The 17898-nt window shown below is 37.2% G+C and overlaps 1 protein-coding gene across 1 annotated transcript in view; it reads left to right on the forward strand.

Annotated features, from left to right (window-relative positions):
• The window catches only part of LOC128862872 (discoidin domain-containing receptor 2-like), a 30640-nt gene extending 14284 nt beyond the window's left edge, over nucleotides 1–16356 (forward strand). Inside the window, exons 2-3 of the mRNA XM_054101654.1 lie at nucleotides 10194–10343; nucleotides 15747–16356. Coding sequence (XP_053957629.1) covers nucleotides 10194–10343; nucleotides 15747–15908 — 312 coding nt within the window. The 3' untranslated portion in view covers nucleotides 15909–16356. The remainder of the gene's footprint in view (nucleotides 1–10193; nucleotides 10344–15746) is intronic.
• Nucleotides 16357–17898: the final 1542 nt, after the last annotated feature.

Below are 17898 nucleotides of genomic sequence, written 5' to 3' on the forward strand. Positions count from 1 at the left end.
TCGGCTTGAAACTGTAGGTCCCTCCATTTGTGGAACAACATCAAGACGCACACCACAAATAGGAGGAGGAGCTCGGCCAAACACCTAACAGAAGTGTACGCGCCAATTATTTTTTTTTTTTTTTATGCGATGAAGGAAAAATGCGAGGGTGCGCTTAAATGAGATCGTTCGAGTTAAGAAAATGCATCACAAGCAACCAGTAATTGGACTAGCAAAGAAAGGTAGGTAGGTAGGTAGGGCGGTTGTCGCAAGACACACTTAGACTTTCGGCAGGTCCATTGTGATACCACTGGAGCTTATCCTTACTCTACGTGTTCCCTTTCAAACCATCCGGTTGCTTTAATAAACGAGCAGAGCTTCGTTAGTTTTAGATGGGCTATGTCCGCTACATCGGTTAGAAATGCTGTATCGAGAGTGCGCAGCCTTCTCATAGCTAGGCTTTCACACTCACATAAAAGGTGTCTGACTGTTTCCTCTTCTTCTGTATTAAGACAGCTTCTACAGAAATCGAAGTAAGGGAGTCCTAACCTTCTAGCGTGGCTGCCTATTAAGCAATGACCAGTTAAAACACCTATCATTTTTCTTATAGATTCTCTGTTGAATCGTAGCAAGATCTTCGATCGACCGCTGTTCCAGTTCGGCCATGTCTGTCTGCTTAGTTCGCATGTTGTGAGGTTTTGCCAGATTGTATTTACCTTTTTGATGGTTTCCCTGTCTATAAGTAATTTACAAGTGGCTATGGGCATGGGTATCAGCGCCTTATCCGGTTCGAGACCGAGCGTTGTACCGGTTCTTGCAAGTTCATCCGCCTTACAATTTCCTGCAATGTTTCTGTGGCCTGGTACCCAGATAAGGTGCACCTTGTAGCACTTAGATACGTCATCTAGTAGTTTAAACATTCTAGAACTGTTTTTGACGAGTGTGTTTTTGATTCCAGCGCTTTTATTGCTGCTTGACTGTCCGAGTAAATGAAGACTTCATTTACGGATAATACTCTCGTTTTTATCTCTTTAAGTCCCTCTTTTATGGCAGTGACTTCCGCCTGAAATACACTGCAATGATCAGGCAAGCGAAATGATTGGCATACCCCGAGTTTGTCGGAGTAGACCCCTCCGCCTACTTGGTTGTCTAGTTTTGAGCCATCTGTGTAGATGTTTAAGTCATTTATCTTGACAATGAGCCCGTTATCCCATTCCTCTTTGGAAGGAAATACTGTGACAAAGGATTTATCGAAATTGATGTCCTTGGTCCTACAGAAATCCGTTGTGCTGGGAATGCAGGGGAATTGTTCTAAAATTGAGGAGTGCCCTCTTTGGTACGTTCTGAGTAGGCCGATTTCTCTTAGTCTGAGAGTTGCTTTGGCAGCTGTTTGCTTACCGTACTGCTCTATTGGTAAAATGTTAAGAATAATATTTAGTGCATCTGTGGGTGTAGTTCTGAGGGTCCCGCAGATGCAAAGAAAACCAGCATCGAATTTTATACCCGTGCGCACTAATGCACAAAGATTTAATGAATTTACTCTCATAACGGTTGTTATAACAGCTTAACGGAGCCAAGAGAAATATTGACACATGTACGAGATGGCAAAGATGATATACTACCAGGTCCTCCGAAGCAAAATTGAGCGGAGGCTATGTTGATTTTTTCGTATATCACCAATCTGCCGTCACAACACCCACGGCGGAAGCAAATCAGCGGATTTCTTCAAAAACGCTAAGAGCCGCTTAACGGTCTCATACTGGCCACACCTCGGCAATCTGTATATTGCGCGAGGTTTGATTGTTAGTATTGTTGTACGGTGGAGTCACCGGTTTTCATCGTCTACATATCTCACCTACCGGTAGGCCGAAGGAACCTGCTTTTTCAACGCGGTGGGTCCAAGGGAGAGAGGTTATTGGTGAATGGTTTTAAAAGGCATATAAGCAAATGGTGAGTGTCATGCGAGCTACCTTCGCATGCGAGACATACAGTACGTTGAGTATTTTGGGATCAATTCTGGATAATAAGTGCTTACCCACCCACTGGAATTTGTTGAAAGCTACCTCAGCTGCACTATCACGACAGACGGCGGAGCAGATGAAGATGTCAACTGCAGGCTAAACAAAGCAACAGCGGAGTTCGGGCGAATGCGTGCAGTATGGGCGAGTTCACAAATCTCCAGGCGCCCTCAATTGCGAATATTCAGCTCATGTGTGAAGTCTGTATTGTTGTACGGAAGTGAAACATGGCTGGTCCCAACACCATCACACAGAGACTACAATCTTTCGTCAACAAATGCCTCTGCATCATCTGTAGAATATTCTGGCCGAACACCATCAGCAACGATGCGCTGTGGAGATCATTGAATGAGGAGCTCATCCTATTTCAAATCAAACGCATAAAGTGGTGATGGATAGATCATACGCTTAGAAAATCACCAGATAGCATCACGAGAATGGCACTAGACTGAAACCGCAAGGAAGCAGACGTCGCGGTCGGCCAAAGATCACTTGGCGAAGGTCGATGTTACACGAGCTACCAGAGGCCGATGTCATATGGGACGGCGCAAAAACAACAGCTCAGAATCTTGTACGATGGAATAGTCTTGTCGATGCCCTACGCTCCCGAGCGGAGTGAACAAGGATATTAAAAATTTGTTTACTCTTCTGCAATATCCAATCCCGCAATTGTGACAAAACGACGCGACAGCTGAAGCTCTTCGTCTGCGATGGATGGTGGTTGGACTCCGATGACGGCATTCAGCGGGCGGCAATTTAATAAGTTGGTAAAACACTCCGGATGAATGTCGTTTAAGTCCTGCATATATACTATTTAGCCCCGTAGATGTGTTTTGTCCTGGATCTCGTGAGTGTAATTAAAGCGATACCTTCTGTTGTGCACATTCGACAAGTGCCAGCAGGGGTGGTTCCTACTGTAGCAATCCAGCACGAATTACTTGATGGGCATCTTACTATGCTTCTTAACTGGGAGTGTAATAGACTCGCTGTGGTAATGTTGTAGTGGTGACATCGGAAAGCTTCGCGTGGCTGGCCTGATACAAGGGCGATCGATTTGCAAGGTTTGGTCATTAACTATGGTGAAAAAGAAAAGTGCAAGGCTGCTACGTATCACGAATTCTGCACGATCATTTCACATGTTTCACACACTTGTCCAATCAGACGTCGTTCAGATGGCAACGAAGGAGCATGCGCGTGAACTGGGTTCATTTTTTTCGTATATCACGAACAGAATCTCAGTTTTTTTTTTTTTGTGAACACATCCTTCTTACGTCAGCCCATCAGCTTATTTTGTCAAATTCGCCGAAGAACGATATGTTGTTCAGCACACCTTCTCAATTCTTTTCACCATGGCCCTGAAGGCAGTATTTTGGAAAATTTGTTGCTCCCCCACTGCGTGTCCCTAGCTCCGGGCAACGAAATGGGCGCTGCACAGTTCAGAACCAGCCGGTCAATTGCTTTGAAAACTCCCGCTTTCTTGGCCTTCATGGCCCAGCGCCAAAACCGAAATTATTTCTATATCATGCGGACTCCGCCTATCGAGTAGGTTGGTCGAAAGGAGGGCACTTATTAAGTTTATTATTATTAGTAAGGCTGTTGTTAAAAAATAGGGAAAACGGAAATCACTGTATGCGGAGATGCACCTACTGGCGATGCACATCAGACATCCTCCAAATTTGAGAGATGTACCATAAATTAGATCCCAAAGCTGTCGAAGGTAGTCTAGACAGAAAATTGGCAACTTGGCAAATTAGCCAAACAACTTGACATGGACAGAGATGCTAACTTTAACCTACCCATCTAATTAGAAGATGAGTCGATAGCATGATGCTGGCTCCAAAACTGTCGACCCTGGACGCAGGGAGAGTAGAAGAGGGAGTCTTTATCAGAACGCCTACTTGGATCTTCTCTGTCTTCGATGAAATGGTACCTTAGTTCCAGGGCAGAATAAACATTCAGGAGAGGAAGAGAAAGGTTTGTTTTAGTGGCATACCACTCGACGCAACAGACGACAGTCGCTGTAAGTGCGAAAGCACAAGAACAAAAAAGCCCCAATAAAAATTCAGATTTCAGATTAAGTTGAGGTAGAGTTGAGAACTAAGGTATTTTTTCAAATCCCCAAAACTGATTCTCAACGGTACCTCCAATTGAGAATCAGAAAATTTTGATTAAAAAACGAAGATGGTTTTTGTTGTGTATGGCAAAAAATTTTTTGTTTTCACTACTTGATCTCAGTCGTTACTCTCACTTGGCTTCAACATTGACTAGTCGATCCCCGCCCGGTCTGCGGAGGTGGTCCGCAAACTATGTATGTGGTCGATACTCGTCAGAATATTTCGGTGTCAAAACTCAAAAAAGAGGAGGATAAAGCAAGGAGTACTACAGAGTGGTGTCCTTGCTTTTCAACTTCTACATGTCAAGGCTTCCTCAACCACTAGAGGGAGTCTCACTGATCTCATATAATGAAGACTATTTGTTAATGGCTTCTGGCAATGACATCAATGGCTTGTGCTCAAAAGTGAACGAATAGCTTTCCAACCTTTCTCAATTCTTTACTGCGAGAAATCTTTAAGTTTCCTCCACTCCTCTTTTTCCTTTTCCTCCTTCAAATCCACGACGACCCAATCCACGAAGGAAATGAAGCCACAGCTAACTTAAGACAGAATAAAGACAAACAGACAAAATAAGTGCATAAGCTGAATAGAAAATTAAAGGTAGGTAGGTAGGTAGGGTGGTTGTCGCAAGACACACTTAGATCTTCGGCAGGTCCATTGTGATACCACTGGAGCTTATCCTTACTCTACGTGTTCCCTTTCAAACCATCCGGTTGCTTTAATAAACGAGCAGAGCTTCGTTAGTTTTAGATGGGCTATGTCCGCTACATCGGTTAGAAATGCTGTATCGAGAGTGCGCAGCCTTCTCATAGCTAGGCTTTCACACTCACATAAAAGGTGTCAGACTGTTTCCTCTTCTTCTGTATTAAGACAGCTTCTACAGAAATCGAAGTAAGGGAGTCCTAACCTTCTAGCGTGGCTGCCTATTAAGCAATGACCAGTTAAAACACCTATCATTTTTCTTATAGATTCTCTGTTGAATCTTAGCAAGATCTTCGATCGACCGCTGTTCCAGTTCGGCCATGTCTGTCAGCTTAGTTCGCATGTTGTGAGGTTTTGCCAGATTGTATTTACCTTTTTGATGGTTTCCCTGTCTATTTATAATTTAGCGCTTAGATACGTCATCTAGTAGTTTAAAACATTCTAGAACTGTTTTTGACGAGTGTGTTTTTGATTCCAGCGCTTTTATTGCTGCTTAAAGGTATATCATCGACAATTATTTATATAGAGAGAAAAGTATAATTTTCTATGGGTAAAAAGCGAGTTCTAGTAAATATAGGTATATTAAAAATGCATTTTGGCAAATGGTTCGAAATATTTCATAGCAGAAATACACTCGGAGGTTTGCCACTACCTGTCCAGAGGCGACCCCTATCAGAACAAACTTTTTCTTCCTTTTATGGTTTCACCGAGATTCGAATCTGCGTTCTCTCTGAATTCCGAATGGTAGTCACGCACCAAGCCCATTGGGCTACGGCGACTGTCATGAATATTAGACCTAGAATTTTTCTACGATCAGCAAGGGGAGAAAAATTACTGAGCTTTAGACGTGGTGTATGGTGGAAGATCCTCTGAATGTGAAACAAAATTAAAACTGTTTTTAAATGAATCCCAGGAATCAATAGGTGCGCTTCAACTTTTTTCCGATAGGGAGGGCGAACGACGCAATATTTTTTATTTTTCGCTTGTCATTTGTAAACTTCATTAGTATACATTTCAACATGGAACGCTACACACTTGAGCAACGATTGCAAATCGTGCAAATTTTTTATGGAAATAATCGTTCTGTTGCTGCTACTTTAAGAGCATTACGGCCATTTTACGGTCCATTTAACAAGCCGTCCCGTTTTGGGGTTATGTGAAGTCATTGGTCTACAGTAACAAGCCGGCGACGATTTGTGAGCTCAGAGCCAATATTGAACGCGAAATTGCTGGAATTTCGGCCGATTTATGCAAAAGAGTAGTCGAAAATTGGGTTCAACGATTGGACTTCGTAAAATGTGCACGCGGTGGTCATGCAAAAGAAATCGAATTTCATACTTAAATGTATATGTTCAAACTCGATAATAAAAAAAAAATTAGTTAAAAAAGTCAAACCGTTTGTGTTTTATTCAAAAAAGTTCATAAGTTGAAGCGCTCTTACTGAAAAACCCTATACAAATAATTTTGGTCATGTTGGCTCTATACTATTGCACCATATTCTAGTATAAATTCTACTAAAGTAACACCAACTCATCTTAACGAACACCTTTATTAGACGGGCCCTTTCCTTAGACGGATATATTATTCCCTAGACTTGGTGATTTGGGTATCTTAATGAATAACCGTTTCTTGAAAGGACCCCTCTCTTGGGCGGACAACAGTTGACTGTCGGTGAGTGTCCGCCCAAGGGAGGTTTCACTACGTTTGTAAATAAAAGGAATTCGATTGAAAAAACTCTCCCGCCTTCATCGTTAGAGATGCTTGCGGCAAAATTCATTTGTGAAATGATAATGCCAACGCTCACGAAACTTCGAACTGTAAACAAATCCAACACAAAGGACATCTGTGCTAAAATTTGTGCATTCGTGCACTTAAGTGAAATTGCAGATGTTGCAGTTGCAAAAGTCGTACTTCCAATTATTGCCCATGAGATAATTTACTTAAAATACTAATTTACACAAATACATAAAGATTTTGCGAATTACCCAACAAGCATTAAGGAGTCCCATTTCGGAATCTTAGGGCTTATAATGAGCTCCTTTAAGAGTCCAAAAAAAAGTTGAATCATATCGGCTTAAACTCACACATTAAATGAGTTTAAATATGAGACTCTTGATCAAGACACATTTAGGATCCTTTTTAAGACTCATTTATGACATTCATAGGCTGCATATACGTCTCTTGCTCTTTTATGACCCTTGTCCACATAAACGACTCTTTTTGGATTATTTTTCAGACACATTTATGACTCTAAATGGCCTTCAAAATTGTTTCCTCTCCATAGGAAAATTATATTATATTGTATTATATTATAAATATCAACTAAATCGGAAGCATCAGTCAGCAGCTCATAGAAATAACTGTGTCGTGTGTGAAAACTTATATGAAATCTGCTAAAATTTTGAGGAGTGTTCAAAATATAAGGTGAATTTTCAAATTTTGCGGGTTACGTACATTCGACTTCCGATTATTTTGTTTTTTATGTTGGTACACTCGTCTCGAAGATATGTTCACGGTTTAGCAATATAGCATTTTTTGTTTGTTTTTGAGAGGCATAAATAGGTGAATTTCATGTTTGCATGTTCGGTGATTTTCTGCTATCGAAAAAATTGGATCAATAAAGTTGCATCAAATTTTGTGTAAAAAATGGGATTAAGTGCTAAAAACCGCTGATATGTTGACAGTGGCATACGGCGAGAGTACTCCGAGTATAAAAGATTTTTAAAAGTGGTACAAGCTTTTCACAGAAGGCCGAGAAGATGTGAATGACGACGCTCGCTCTGGACGCCCCAACACATCAACAACCGATGAAAATTTTGAAAAAGTTAAGAAAATTGTTATGGAAAATCATCGATTCACAATTAGAAAAGTTGCTGAGGATGTCGGCATATCGGTTGGCTCATGCCATGCAATCTTTTCAGAAATTTCGGGCATAAAGCGTATGGCAACGAAGTTCGTTCCGAAATTGCTGAATTTTGACCAAAACCAACGTCGCATGAGCATCGCTCAGGAACTGTTGAATGGCGTCAACGATGATCCAGATTTGCTTGAAAGGGTCATAACTGCTGACGAATCATGGGTATATGGTTATGACATCGAAACCAAAGCTCAATCGTCCCAATAGAAGAGTCCAGGAAAATAAAGAGTATTGCATTCAAGTTATGCGCCGTTTGCGTGAAGCAATACGAAAAAACATCCGGAATTGTGGAAAAAATATTAATGGGTTTCGCATCATGATGATGGACCTGCTCACTCAACTTTGCTTGTGAGGGATTATTTGGCCAAAAATAACAAAAACAACACCGTTAACATGCCTCAGCCACCATATTCACCAGATTTAGCCACCTACGACTTTTTCCTCCCAAATTTAAAGAGACCCATGAAAGACGGCGTTTTGCAACGATTGAGTAGGTAAAAACCGAATCGCTGAGATAGCTCAAGGACATAACAAAAAGTGCATATCAAGTGTATTATATCTAACTAATATAACACACCTCGTATACATGAATTTAACAACTTTACCTAATTAAAAGTTCTAGAAAAGTTATTTTCAATAAACTGTCGACTTGATGACTTTATGAGGTTAGGTTAGATTGACCTGGCTGGCTGAAAGGCTTATTGATGCTTAGTGTTCAGATGGAGCTAGACCCTTACGTTTCTTTGTAGTAGATATCTTGTAATACGTCTGCGTCTTTTGTGAATCTATCGTTGTTTGTAATTTCTATCTTGTATGCGTGCGCCGCTAGCAAGTTGTGGCCTGTTGCATACCTACGATAGTTCTGCTTTCTTTTCTAGACAGACCTAGTACGAATCGGACGCATTTATCTGCACTCTGTGTACACATGATTTTCGCGGTTTATGAAGTAAGACAAAAAATCAATTCGAAAATGTGCGATAAAAATTGCTAAGCTGAAATTTTTTTTTATTACCACAAAGCGGATAAATAATAGATCATAAATGATATTAGATATATATGAGATAAAAAAAAATATTTTTTATACTCATATTTTCTAGATATTTAGTAGCAAAGATGATAGATTACCAGGTTTGGCCATCCGCTATAAAGAAAAACAAAATTATGAGAGGAACTTCGGATGCCACGTGACAGAACTCTACTCTCTCATTTCACACGTAGTCTAATCACAAGGATGAAGGTTTGCTCTTTCACTATTTTGAAAAGGAAAATTTTGAGAGAAACTTAGAAAGGATGATAGATTACCAGGTTTGCTATTTAGCTGTAGTGAAAAAGAAAGTGTGAACGTTGGCTGTCACGTCACTTGGGGTTTCGGCAGTCGAAATCTGCACGATCATTTCACAGTCAATGTTCAAACGTCAACGAATTGTCATTGGTTGTTTTTTTCATATATCACCAACAAAATCTCAATTTTTTGTAAACGCACCTCAAGTGGCGTCCGCCCATCAACGGATTTTGTCAAATTTGCTCAGAGCCGAATAACGGTTTTTAAAGAGCTCACCTTTAAAATCATTTCGCCATGGAAAACTTCGGCTGCCACGTCACAGGAGAATCAGCATCTTTTCACACATATTCACACACTCGTCAAATCACTCGTTGTGTTGACGGCAACGAAGTGTCATTGGTTGATTTTTTTCGTATATCACTAACACAACCTCAGTTGTTTGTTGTTGTATATTACCAAACAACAAAAGTTTTTTCGTATATCTCCAACACAGCCTCAGTTGTTTGTAAACGCACCGCAAGTGGCGTCCGCCCGTCAGCTGATTTTATCAAATTCGCACAGATCCGAATGCCGGTATATTAAAGAGCTCACTTTTGAAATCTTTTCACCATGGGCAACTTCGGCTGTCACGTCATAGCGAAATCGGCAGCCGAATTCTTCTCGATTATTTCAAACAGATATTCACACATTCGTCCAATCAATCGTTCTTCAGATGGCAACAAAGCATATCGAAAGTATATCATTAACACAATCTCAGTTATTTTATAAACACATCCCGTCTTACGTCAGCCAATCAGCCAATTCTTTCAAATTCACTGACAGCCGAATAACGTTCTGATCTTGCCCACACCTCTATAAATCTTTTCACCATTCTTAGTAGCACTCCTTTCGAACTCATTAATTCTGAGTACTTCGAATATGTTTTTTTGGGTAGTTGAAGTTCGGGTGTGATATTTGCAACTCGATTCGCTCTACGAATAAATTTCTTACAATGTTTGATAATAATGCGATAATAAAGTATTAAAATGCGCATACATACATACAGATATTTATGTATCTATAAGGAAACTAAAAAAATATTATTTTCTATTATTAACTAGAGCTTATATAAATAATTAATTATAATTATGTTGCAATTGTAATTACTTTCAATAATTAAATAAATAAATCAATTCCTTTAGGGTAAATTCACATCCAAATCGGATGTTTGGTCCTTTGCCGTGACGCTCTGGGAGATATTAACTTTCGCACGCGAACAACCCTACGAACATTTGACGGATGAGAAGGTGATCGAGAATATCGGGCATATCTATGCGGATGATAAGTTGCATGTGAGTAGCTAAAAGTTCGTGAAAATTTATTGTAAATACAAACATTTGCAAGATGCGTTCAAATGTAAACAGGACTTTGTAAAAATAATAATTTCTAGCTATTTTAATACCTTGCGCACTGAGTGATTTCACGTAAAGTGAGTTAGACTTTGTCGTAAATTTTTCTGAAAACTGGTTTAGGCTTGACTAATATAAGAAGTGAACTGAAACAATTTGGAAATAAAAATTCACAACTCTGAGATATGAAAACGTTGAAAATTTGGTATAGAGTCATTTAAAGTGAAATATCATGGATTATTGTTTACATTTTTTTTATTATTATTATTTCTCACATTAATCATACATCTGTTGTCAGTATGAAAAGTACATTTTTTAACATTTAGTTAGAAAGATTTTTAAATACATTTTATCATGGCCAGTGCCATTAAAAAACTATATTTTTCATTTTTTAGGGTTAAATCAATTTTTTGAAAAATATTTAATTTTTTTTATTATTATTTGTAAGCTTGAGTATAATAAGAAGTAAATTGAGCAATTAAAAAATATTTAGTAGTTTTGAGATTTATTTAATGTTGAAAATTTGTACAGAGTATATTCGATTAATATTTGATTATATATTAACATTCAAAACAAAATTTATTTTCAATTTTTCAGAATAAAATATAATTTAAAACACAACAATTTTTGAAAAAAAATTATTTATTATTTTTATTTTTTTTATTTTATGCAATGTTGAAAATTTGATATAGAGTTTTTAAAGAGAATACTTTTCGATAAAATATAAGGAAGGAAGAAGGAGCCTTGGGATTAGAGACGAAGATGGCCATGCATTTTACGACGCCACCGACGGTTGCTGATTTGCGTTCGTAGTTAGCCGCAACAAGCTACTGATGAACTTCACCAAATTTATGATATTTAGACCCGCTATTTCCGCAGGCGTAGCGAAAAAAGCCGCAGCTCTCGAATTTGGTGCGTATCCTTACCGGACATTGTCCGTTAGGTGTTCATGCCGTGAGACTTGGGATTGCCTGAAGTCCATTCTGCAGAAGCTGTCTGGAGGACGAGGTGGAATCATCTCAATACCTTCTTCTCAGCTGCGCTGCTCTCGTCTGGTGATTTAGACATCTGGGCTCTCATTTTTTTTTCGATTCCTTTTAACATTCAAAACAAAATTTCTTTTTAATTTAAAAACAAAAAAAAAATTTTTTTGTTAGTTTTTTTTTTTGAGAAAAAATATTTTTTACATTTTTTTAAAAACTCCTCCCAACCCTATTTTATTCCTTTCATTAATAAGTATTTCTCAGTAATTCCTGAGAATTTCCCATAAATAAAAATATTAAATTTTTCTCCTATAAAATATTTTTGAAAAGTGCATATATTTTATCCAAATAAATCAACTTAGACAAAAAAAAATGTTAAATATATTTTATCCTAGAAAATCACAAAAAAAATTTTAATTTTTAAAGGAAGCGAAGATATTTTCCTTTAAAAAACTCTATACCAAAATGTTAAATATTAAATAAATATCAAAATTATTTTAATTTAAATTTCAATACTCAGAATTATTAAATAATTTTTCTAAATTAATCAATCAGTTCAAATAAACTTCTTCTTCTTCTTTAATTTAGGACATGCCTGTTTTTTCTTTACACAATTTCTTAGATACAAAATTTTATAATTTATCATATTAATAATACTGAATTATATGTAATATTTAAATACATAACTGATATTAATTTTCTATTGAAGATAATATCCAGCTTTGCGCCCATCTTTTCGATGGTCTTCCAGGACGTCGCCTTCCCACTGGAATTCCGTCACGTGCAATCTTAATTAATCAGTTGTTGGAGGCTCTTGAAACATGCTCGTTCCATGCGCGTCTTCTTGATCTTATAAATTTGACAATGTCATCGGTGTTCGTCTGGATTCTAATATCATGTTCCGATCGTTCGATACATCTATTCCCAAATATTTGAATTGCATTACTTGTTCTATAATGTTCTGGTTAATTTCCAGCTTACACCTTATTGGTTCCTTAGATATTAAATACTATTGATTTTGTTTTTGCAGTTGAAACTTCCATATTAAGTTTCAAACCAGTAGTAACGAAACGGTGCAAGAGCCTTTGAAGATTATCTTCACTATCAGCAATTAAAATTGCATCATCTGCATAGCAAATAATTGTTTTGTTTTGATTGTTTAGTTTGTAGCCTTGAAGTTGGTTAACTTCAGAAATAATTGTATCTATGATTAGGTTAAAAAGTTGCGGACTTAATTAATCCCCTTGTCGTATTCCTGTGGGGCACTCTATACTGTTGGTAAATTTCTCATTTACCATAACTTTAGTTGTGCAATTGGTATTGAGATTCCTAATGACTTCAACAATTTGTCGAGAAACTTTTCTCTCTTTTAAAATTTCCAAGACGTCCTTCAGCCTGACTCGGTCGTAAGCTTTTTTAAGGTCCACAAAACACATGAAGGCTGGACAATTGAACTCAATTGATTTTTCCATTATTTGTTGTAGGATAAAAATGCGATCTGTTGTTGATCGGTTCCTTGCTGTTCTTCTTGTTCGTGTAGGTATGGCTGTAATTTTGATGGTAGGAGTTTTGTGAAAAGCTTTTGTGTGGAATTCAGGAGCGTTATTCCGCAGTAATTATGCGAGTCGTCTTTTCCCCCCTTCTTAAGATCGGGATTGTTATACTTGTTTTCCATTCTGATGGAGCTTCTTCGTGATTCAAGATGATATTGAAAAGTTTTATAAGCTGTTGTTGAAGCTGTATTCCGCCATATTTCAGCATTTCATTTGTGATATTGTCATGGCCAGGTGCTTCAAAGTTTTTATCGCATATTCAATTTCGTTGAGCGTTACCATTTCGCTTTCAGTTTCATATTCATAGCAAGAATCAGATGTTGTCGTGGTGTCGTTTTTGTTTTTGTATAGCTCTTTAAAATATGATTCCCATTTGTCAATATTTATTGGATGTAATTTGACAGTTTCATTTACTTCTAACTTCCTGTTTCTTAGCATCTTACACACTTTCCTTTGCTCACCATACATATCTCGTTCCATCGATTTTGTAAAACCTTCCCAGTAGGGTTCCTTAATTTCTCTTATTCTTTTATTTGTAGCGTTCCTTTGGTCTTTGTAGCATTTTTATAAGCTGTTTTATAAGCTGTTGTTGAAGCTGTATTCCGCCATATTTCAGCATTTCATTTGTGATATTGTCATGGCCAGGTGCTTCAAAGTTTTTATCGCATATTCAATTTCGTTGAGCGTTACCATTTCGCTTTCAGTTTCATATTCATAGCAAGAATCAGATGTTGTCGTTTTTGTTTTTGTATAGCTCTTTAAAATATGATTCCCATTTGTCAATGTTTATTGGATGTAATTTGACAGTTTCATTTACTTCTAACTTCCTGTTTCTTAGCATCTTACACACTTTCCTTTGCATATCTCGTTCCATCGATTTTGTAAAACCTTCCCAGTAGGATTCCTTAATTTCTCTTATTCTTTTATTTGTAGCGTTCCTTTGGTCTTTGTAGCATTGTTCACTTTCTTCAGTTTTCTGCGACCTATACTTCAAGTAAGCTTTCTTTTTCTCATTGGTTATCTTTAATTTCTTTCATGTACCAAGGCGTTTTATTTTTCCCTGTTTTATTGCTTGTTATTGACCTTTTACCTAAGGCTTCTGTTGCTGCTTCCAAAATATTTGTTTTGATTTTTCCCAAGCTGTGTTTGGACTATCTCCTTCATCCAGACTTCTTTCCTCAATTTTGTTAGTTAACCTTCTTAATAGTAAATCTTTTATACTATCGTGATCAAGTGATTCTACATTATACTTTTCTTTTTTGCTACTTTTATCGTGTTTGAGATATTTGTAGCCCATTCTTAATTTACATAATAGAAGAGAGTGATCACTTGCTTTATTGGCTGAGTTTAGTGTTCGCACATCCAGTATGTTTTGTGGCATGAAATGCTTGCTTGTAATGATATAATCGATCACTGAATTTTGTCCTTGGGAATTTTCAAATGCATATTTGTATTTTACAGCATGGTCAAAAAAGGTGTTATTAATTCTTAAGTTATTTTGTGCGCAGAAGTTTATTAGTGACTCACCGTTCTCATTTATGACATCCTCATTAAATCTTTGTTTTAGACCAGCGATCGCTGTTTGGCCTATTCGAGCATTTAAATCATCCATTATTATAATCGGCTCATTATTTTTTATCGAATCCAGCTGGTTTTGCAGATTTGCATAAAATTCAGTTCGTTTTTCGGTAGGTTTTGTTATATTGGTGCATACACGCTAATTAAGTTGGAATCGTTTGGTGAATTTTTAAGTTTAACGTGAAGTAAATGTTCATTTATGTATTCTATTCCTTTTATACTAGGTTTCAGATTTTTGTGTAGTAGCAGTCCTACTCCCGCTTTTGCTCTAACTTCCTTACTTACTCCACTATATATCATATATAGTCGTCAATCACAATGTTACCTTTGCCTTTTTTCTTAGTTTCTGAGAGCGCACAAATATTTATCTTCTTTTCTTTGTTTTTATGTTTTAATCTCTTAGTCCTTTGACGTTGTCGGGTCGTTACCGTTGAGTTATTGTCATTGTATCCGAGGCTTTGTGTAGTTCTTTGAGCACGAAATTTCTAATGTAGTAGGTTGCTAGCCTGGCTAATTAGGATTTTTACATGTTTACTCCCATTGATTCGCAGGAAGTATTTGATTTTTGTTTCCCTCCTGAGAAGTGTTAACAGCCGCTTCTAACATGAAGTACATACGCTGACCGAATAGCTGCTCACTCTCGAGACTCTGAGACAGTCGCTACCGGGTTCAAATAAACAAAAAACAAAAATTGTTTCAGTACAAAACTTGTTTGCTCTTGTCATGTTTCAAAGACTTTATGATTTAAGTTCTGATACAGGCTTGTCCGTATCCTAGACTTTGAAAAAGTTGTAAAGCAAATTCCTTCAAAAATATGTCTAAATCTGCCTAGAATGGGCTAAAGTTCAATAAAATAGAATCGGAATTGAGTATCTGAAGAACCATCAATTTAAAGCCTATGGATCAAGTATTCGACTGCTAAAAGGTGTTCTGCATAAATTGCGTTATCGCTTGTCACTTGTGAACGCATTTCAACTGTATCACTCACTGAATTCGCCCGATTTTGGCATATTTTCGCAAAACGCATCTGCCCATGAAAAGAGAGCGTTTTGAGCAGCCATGCCTTATACCGCTGTATTGTGAGCAACATTTTGAATAAAAAACTTTTTTTTTAATTCTTTTTTTTTCGTATACATATTTAAAAGTTCATATTTACTCTAGAAATCAACTTGTAATTACATTCTCTTTTAATTTTTCTAAATAAATGCAATTTTTTCCCTCCAATTCCTCAGGAACTGCTGCCAATGCCTCTGAATTGTCCGCGTGAAATTTACGATCTAATGTGCGAATGCTGGCAACGCAACGAATCGAGTCGACCCAATTTCCGCGAAATTCATCTCTTTCTGCAACGTAAGAATTTAGGCTTCAAGCCCAACAACACAATGCATTACTAAAACGAAGAGAAGAATCGAGATAAAAGGAATTAACCAACGATTTTTAAAACTTCTAACAAAAATTAGTGAACATTTCAAAAAATCAGAGGAAAGCGTGTATATTATTAAAAAAAGGAGCCGCTTGAATGGCAGTGAATACTTGGTATTTAACACAAAAACAAAAAATTATAGTTGTAAATTATAAGCAAAGCTAAACCCGGCGAATTTACTACTTAAATAAAACTTATGTGTGTAGGTGACAGATGACAAATGACAAGTGAAAAGTGACAAGTGGAAAGTGGCAAATGGAAAGTGGCAAATTGAAAGTGGCCAATGGAAAGTGGCAAATGGAACAAATGACTTATGACTGGTGACAAGTGACCAATAACACCTGACACCTGACAACTGACCGCATAGTGACTATTATATGAGCTGCAAAATGCAAAGCAAATATTATCAGCTACTTAGTATACACTAGATTTATAGTATATTAGTAAATATGTGTATGTAAATGTATGTAATTAAATAAGGGGATTGTGTTGTAATTAGCTACTAAGCGAGGCAAAATATATTTTCTGATTGAAAAGCTTAAGCTGAAGAGAAATCATATGAAATGTTTGCGGTGGTAGGCGAAACTCTAAATAATTTTAAGTAAATACATAAATGTATATAAGCAGGTACTTCAACTTAAATTTAAGCTTAAAAAAATAGAGTAATTGTAAATTTTCCTCAATGGCCATTTTGAGGCCTCAAAGCGAATACACATCACTAGCATTTGTAGGAATAAAGTTTCGAAATAGGAAGAGACAAAATTGTTTGTATGTATGTATGTACTCAAACTTAATTCGAAGCAAATGTAATCATAGTTGTAAGGCGATAATACTTCTGCGTAGACACTAAAAGCTAGAAAGTGTTTTGCATCAATTAGTTTTGCTTGTGGTTGAGCTGAGAATTTGTGAGAAAATTCAGAAAAAATGTTATGTTTGGCAAGAAAATTATGCATTTTCGGTGGGAAATTCAAGGTTATTTATTAGCTTCCAATTTATAAGCCAGCATTTCTAACTAAAAAGTATTTTCTTAATTTATAAAATTTTTTAATTTTTTTTAAGTATATTTTTTTTTTAATTCGAAAATATTTACTAACCAAAACCAACATTCCTTGTAGCTTTGAAAATTATTTTGAACTTGCTCTAACAATGATTTCTTCGAATAAACATAGATTTTCGCTCTGAAAGAAATTAAAAATAATTTTGATAAAATTAATGGAAAATATTAAAAAATATCTAATTTTTTTAATTAAAACATTTGGTTGGTTGGTTTAAGGGTGACCCCGCATCGGAGTACCACATAGACCGCAAGTTGGGTCCGTTGTGTTGCCCTAGAGCTCATTATTTTGAATGATTTCCCCACCTAACCGAGATTTTTATTGTAGATTTTGATCAAAGATATTAATTCGTTTCGAAAATTTGATGAGAGATTCGATTTTCAGGTCCGAGAGTACTGAAAGATTGTCAATTGTTGGAGAGCCTAGAAGAGCGAGTCGACTTCTGGCTAGACCCGGACAACTGCACAGCAAATGTCTGCTCGATACTTCCTCATCTTCGTCCTCGCAGTATCTGCACAGGTCGTTCTGAGGAACCCCGAGCCGACGTGCGTGAGTGCCCAAAAGGCAGTGGCCGGTGATAAGAGATGTTATATGCCTTAGTTCGTGTTTCGAAAGACTTATAAGGGTTTTTGTCTGTTTCAGATTGTAGGATGGCCAGATTTGTCTGGTCGTAACGCAAGTAGTTTCCACTCGCCACCTCCGATCAGCAATGCTGTGAAATTCTCGATCGATGAGCATTTTACATGTTGAGAGCGGAATGTGGATTGTGGGTAAGTCACTAACATTTGATTGCGCAGCTCCAGCTCTTGCGAGCTCATCAGCTTTGCAGTTACCTTCGAATCCACTGTGACCCGGTATCCAGATAACTTGGACAGAATTCTGAACACTTATCTCGTTAAGAGATAA

This window comes from Anastrepha ludens, chromosome 5, assembly GCF_028408465.1.
Source record: "Anastrepha ludens isolate Willacy chromosome 5, idAnaLude1.1, whole genome shotgun sequence".
Lineage (NCBI taxonomy): Eukaryota > Metazoa > Arthropoda > Insecta > Diptera > Tephritidae > Anastrepha > Anastrepha ludens.